At 28.4% G+C, this 6,228-nt stretch overlaps 2 protein-coding genes across 2 annotated transcripts; one reads left to right on the plus strand and one right to left on the minus strand.

The window, feature by feature from the left end:
* Positions 1 to 480: 480 nt before the first annotated feature.
* Positions 481 to 2,236, minus strand: LOC103580357 (uncharacterized). Its single transcript, XM_008562079.3, has 2 exons — positions 1,910 to 2,236; positions 481 to 1,786 (listed from the first exon to the last, which is right to left on the minus strand). Exon 2 carries the CDS (start codon positions 1,774 to 1,776, stop codon positions 799 to 801), a length of 978 nt encoding a protein of 325 aa, XP_008560301.1. The 5' UTR covers positions 1,777 to 1,786; positions 1,910 to 2,236; the 3' UTR covers positions 481 to 798.
* A 31-nt stretch (positions 2,237 to 2,267) lies between these two features.
* Positions 2,268 to 5,496, plus strand: LOC103580359 (DNA primase small subunit). The gene is made up of 8 exons (XM_008562080.2): positions 2,268 to 2,640; positions 3,242 to 3,392; positions 3,453 to 3,625; positions 3,791 to 4,191; positions 4,259 to 4,718; positions 4,948 to 5,120; positions 5,181 to 5,304; positions 5,383 to 5,496. Exons 1-5 carry the CDS (start codon positions 2,547 to 2,549, stop codon positions 4,715 to 4,717), a joined length of 1,278 nt encoding a protein of 425 aa, XP_008560302.1. The 5' UTR covers positions 2,268 to 2,546; the 3' UTR covers position 4,718; positions 4,948 to 5,120; positions 5,181 to 5,304; positions 5,383 to 5,496.
* The last annotated feature ends 732 nt before the right edge of the window (positions 5,497 to 6,228 follow it).

Raw genomic sequence — 6,228 nt, forward strand, 5'->3', positions numbered from 1 at the left:
TTTCAATTTTATTACACCTTTATTTATACAATTTTACTTAGTAATTAAATATCTTTATAAAAATTATATCAATCATTTTTTTTATTCGATTAATCGTCGATTTTTTTATCGGAGAAATTATTTTATAAAATATAAGAAAACCGTCAGTATATCGCGGTAACAAAAGCAAGTTAATATTGTATATACATATATAAAAAAAAATATACAGAACAAAAAAAAAATTTTCTTGATACAAGTAAAAATTTTCTTGACTAAAGTAAAAAGTTTTCAAGAATTTTATCTTATTGATTTAAGTAAAAAAATTCTTAAACGAAGAAATTTTTCTTGGTTCAATTAAATTGTACTTGATTCAAGAATTTTTTGTCTTGACTCCAGTTAATTTTTTTTAACTGCAGTAAAAATTCTTTTGAACCAAGAAAATAATTTCTTGACTTAAGTAAAAAATTTCTTCAAAAAAGTAAAATTTTTTTTGCGCCAAGAAATCATTTATTTTCTGTATATACTAATAGATTCTTATCAAAATATATATATAATAGACGTAATAACGTCAACTATTTATAATTAATTTATTATATTAATACTGCTCTAGTTTAACTATTTTTTTTTTCATTGACACAAGTTGATTACGTCTAAATATTTATTACCAAATTAATTTAAAAAAAAAATTGATAATCAATTTGACCACTTGAATTAAGAAAAAAAATTCTATAAATTGTCAGTGAACTAACAGAAAATCTTAAATCTACATTTAATTAAACAATAATTATTGTCTGTAATATACAATATAAAAAAATAAAATCACTGACGAACTCTCCGACGAATGGGACTCCTGATATTTCTAATTGGAGATTGTCGGCTGTCCGAGTAACTTCTATTTCTTTTTTCGTCCCAATTGTTATTGTCAAGTCCAGTAAACCTGCAATTGGGACACGTCCGTACTGTAACGTCTGGCATTTTGCAACGACGGCACCAAATTTCCCTGCAATCTCTGTAGCGGTGTCCAACTTTATGGCATCTGTAGCATTCAGCGACTAATCTCGTTCTCGGAACTCGATTTAAAATTCTGATGGGACTTTTTCTTAATCTAATTTGACTGGGAGCTTGTTTGCCAGGCGACAAACTTCGTCTTGCTTGCTTAGGATTAACCATTGAATCTTTAGCTCTAACTCTGGCCCTAGCCCTGGCTCTCGCTCTGGCTTTGGCTTTGATATTCTTAATTGGGTCACTTACTTTACTCGGTTTAATTTTACCAGTAGACTTTAACTTCAACTTAATCCTATTGCTGGACCAGGAAGATTCAGATATCGCAGTCTCGTCACCTGACATCAGATCGCCGTAAGATTTCTGGATCCGGGAATCGAGCACTTGTTCCTTAGCCTCAGGTTTAAAAGACCCGAACCCGTTGTCTTTATCTCGAGGAAGTGATTCACTATCACTCACTTCATCATCGGATAAAATACTTGACAGTTTATTTACACCTCTCTGCAACACGCTCGGGCTCATTGAATTAATTACCTCTGCCGCAGCGACAGCAGCATCTTTATCAACATCCGCTGATTCTGGAGGTGGATCAGCAGACAACCAGGGCTCGGTATCAAATGGCAATTCACCAGCATTAACTCTCAGCCACTGAGACATCAGTTCCCATCTTACAGTCTGCTGTTCCTTAACATGCTCGTAAATTCTCTCGACTTGTTTCATATCATCAAGATCAGTCTTTGTCAATTCGTCCCGCCATTGCTTAAGATTCCATGCAAACCACTCCATTGGATCCATTGCTCTTTTCCTGATTAAACAAAATTATTTACTCAATGTTCAATGTATATCTATACAGCAGTAAATTTGAATCGTTTCTTTTAACCAGGATTAAAAATAAAAAAATAAACCGCCCTAATTATTTTAAACTTACTCCCGGTTTATTTAAATCCTACAGTCTCTCCTCTTGACATTGTGACCATCAGTCACACCATGTCATTTTTTATTGGAGTCACTGGTTAAAATAAGAATCACTTAAATACTAAATCACTTGTTACCAACAAAACTTATCACAATACCAAGGGGTTTCAAACCCAACGTTGATATTCTTATTATTGTTATTGTTTTTACTAAAACGAATATTCAGGGGTCCAAGTTACCCCACGTAAATATTCCAATCTCGTTCTTCACCTCGCACACAATGGCGTCTTATTTTTTACCCAACTTTCCCTGTACCGGCTTCTTTTTTTATTGTTTTTTTAATCGCTCAGTTGGCGCGCATGCGCGCATCTGATTCTGCGAACCAGTCGTCGGACCAGATTACAAATAAATAAATAATGATATTAGTTGTTACATAAATAATTACTGTCAATATTTATTATTGAATTTTGAATTTTTTTTTTTACTTACGTAAATTTTTCATAGAACAGTTCGGAAAAAATTAACTTCGGATATCTTCGGTTTTTTCAAAACAACAAAAACACTGTACACATGTACTTGTTTAGTAAACAATGAAAGTGAAATAAAAATTTAAAAATATATATATATATATATATATATATATAATCACCATGCACAAAAATACTAAACATATGTTTCTTAAAGATTATTATAAATCAGTATTTCCTAAAAATAAAATAAAGTTATGGTTAACCTACGGCAATAGTAAGTATTATATATTTATATGTTTTTAATATATGTGTCATGTAATTAAATTTTTGAAAATATATGATCCTAACATTAGTAGATAATCAAAAATTGTAGGATTTTTTTTTTTTAACAAATCAAATTAAAAATATGCATAAATGTAAATGTAACTGACAGGCGGGAATTTTTCAAATTTTTAAATAAATAATTAAAAAGTAATGAGTGTAAATGTAACTGACAATTGAAAATTTTTTAAATAAATAAATAAAACGTAAATAGAAAAAAATGCGTATTTAAATAATTGAAAAATCGCGCGCATTTTTAAAAATGTGATTATTTAAATCTATTTATTTGAAATTTATCAATTGTTTGATGTCGGCTACACTCACATTCGTAAAATGTAAGTATAATAAAAATTTAAAAATTAGTATTTAAATCAAAAAATTCGCGCGTTTTTTTAAAATTCGTTATTTTAATTACTATATTTATTTAAAAATTATAAAATGTCATGTCTGGTATATTTACAAAGAAACTAAAAATATGCACACTTGGAAAATTGAAAAAACTGTAGGTGGAAATTTATATAAATTGTTAATAAAATATATTTATGTGTTTACAGTTGAACCATTTGAATTGAGAGAATTTTCTTTCAGAACAGTGGAGGAAAAATTTTCACGGTATGAATCATTTGAAAATGAAAAAGAATTATTTGAAAAATTGCTTAAACTAATTCCTAATAGAATCGATGTCGGTCCGATTTATAATAAGAGGTAAGAATAATTATTTAAATTTTTTTTTTGAATTAATTAATTAATTTGAAAATATTTCAGACCTTTATGGAACTCGAAAACAAAACTGATACCATTGAAAAAAGAGTTGGTGATTGATATCGACTTGACTGATTATGATGACATAAGAATTTGTTGTGCTAAAGATAAAATATGTGGGAAATGTTGGAAATTTATGAAAGTTGCTTGTAAAATAATACATTCATCTCTTCAAGGTAATTAATACTCTTAATTAATTAATGTTTTCAATTGTCCTATCAAAAAAATCTAGGATTATATGGAAATCCATAGATTCCCATATAAATTTGTACTTTCATATTGGTCCCATGGGTCTTAATCTACTGACAAAAGATCTGATAAAATTTATTATTAAATTACAGAAGACTGGAATTTTAAAAATATCCTATGGGCATTTTCCGGTCGTCGTGGAATCCACGCATGGGTTTGCGACAAAGAAGTTCTGATGTACGACACACTCAAGCGTTCATCAATATCCGGCTTTTATCAATTGATATCCGGAAATTGTTTCGGTAGAAGTCGGATTAAAATAAATATAATAAATCCATTTTTAGAACGTTCATTAAAAATAATCGATCAAGTTTTTATTCCTCTGTGCGTCATCGAGCAAGATATGCTGGGCAATGAACGTATCGATAAATTTATCGATCTATTACCAAGTCGAGGTACCAAAGATGAAGTTAGGAAGTTATTTGAATCAATCGACAAAAGTGAGGATCGTTGGAACGCTTTTGTTAATTATTTCAACTCCAAAATTTCATCTGTAAGTTTTTAAGATCCCTAATTTTTAAAAATTATTTTTGATGTAATTTTAAAATTTTAAATTTCAGGAAAGCGGAGTCTGGATCGACAATAAATATTTTATTGAAGAAATAAAATTACTCTATTGCTACCCGCGAATTGACAGAAATGTCACGACGACGTTGAATCATTTATTGAAACTCCCGTTTTCAATTCATCCGGCAACGAACCGAGTCTCTGTACCATTTGATCCAGCGGATGTTGATTCCTTTGATCCGCTAGCGGCACCGACACTTTGGCGGGTTATTGATGAAAAAAATAATTACATTGATTCGAATAATTTGAAGTTAACTGACAAACGCGGGAATTTAATTTCATATGCGCACAAAACCAGTTTGGAAATTCCGCTCAAGGTTTTGGATAAATTCCTGGTGGATTTGTATCGCACTCAGCATCCAGGGAGACTTGGAGATAAATCTACAGGCGGAGAAAATAAAATTTCTAATGAACAAGTCGATGAGGATGAAGATATTTTTGCAGATTCATAAAGTAAGAGTTCGATTTTTTATTTTTGCACACAAGCTCGTTTTTTAAAAAACTTTTTTATAAAAAAATAAAAAAAGGCTCGAACAAAAATAAAAAATTTAACTCATTAAATTAAAACTGAGTGATTAAATTTTTTATGAGTTTCTAATTTTGAAAGTTATCAGCTTTTAAAATAGAATTTTTTTGTAATAGAAACTGAACTTTAATAAAAAAATTTTATATTTTTAAACAGATATGAAAGTGTCATTAAATTAAAAGATAAAAGAATTATTAATTACTTTGTTTGGAGTTTGGGTTCATGATCACAAAAGAAATAATTAAATTCATGTGAGTGCCAGCGACTGAAAAAAGAACACCGGGAATAAATGAGAAATTTAACATTTAATATTCACGTTAATTATTTTTGTAAGTAATTCATTATTATAATTTATTTATTTAATTAACTAATTTTTCTATTTTTATCAGAAATATGAATAAAATTTTTCAATTACTTTTTATCATTGCGATAATAAAAATAAATTTTACAACCGCGGATAAATCTCAACATAAAAAATATCCTGATGTAGCAAAATGCAAACTTCATGGCTTTGTAAGTAAATTTAATTATAAAAAATTGTAATTTATCATATTTATATAAATATAGAAATATGTTTTCTTTTTATTTCAGTGTTTATCAGACAATGACTGTTGTTCGCAATTTTGTGAAATTCATCAGGTTTATAGAGGTCTCAAATTGTCAATTTGTAAGCCACATGAAATTTAAAGTTTTTTTTTAAAATAATTAAATAAATATGTGATTAAAAATATCGAAATCATGAAAGAATAAATAATTTTTTTAATAAAAAATGTAGACTGTGATTGGGTACTTTAATAGTTACAATTATCATTTGTTTGTTTGTTTGTTTGTTTGTTTTTTTTTTTTTTTTTTTTTTTTTTTTTTTTTTTTTTAAATTTATTAGAATAGATTGGGCGCAATGAAACATGAAATTTATATGACGCAAACAATAAAGAAATTTTGTTGTTAATGCATATTAACTGTAGCGGGAATTTTAAATTTTAGTGTTTTTAATTATCGAAATAATTGTCGTATGAATTTTTGAAATTCTCATACAGTTTTTGAAATTTTCCTGTCATTGTTTTTTAGTATCCAGACTTAAAAATATACTAGACATATTTTATTTTTATTAATCATTCTCATTACTTGCGCGGTAAATTTAAATATTTGAATAATAAATTATTAGAAATTGGAGAAAAATTAAAAATCTTGTCAAAATAAAATGGCGGAATATGATAGAAAAATATTTAAAATATTAGAAAAAAAAACACTTGAGTGATTGAACAAACCTTGGCGGGGAAATAATATGCAGAAGGGTGTCCTAATACACTTGGAGATTTAATTTAAATAGCTCCAAGTGCTGCAGCTAAAAAAATGTCCCTTGACTGCTATTTCCCACCAGACGATGCCAGATGATTTTGCTCAGAAACTAGGAAGTTGTCAGCATCAGCCATCAGC

This window comes from Microplitis demolitor, chromosome 2, assembly GCF_026212275.2.
Source record: "Microplitis demolitor isolate Queensland-Clemson2020A chromosome 2, iyMicDemo2.1a, whole genome shotgun sequence".
Taxonomy (NCBI): Eukaryota; Metazoa; Arthropoda; class Insecta; order Hymenoptera; family Braconidae; genus Microplitis; species Microplitis demolitor.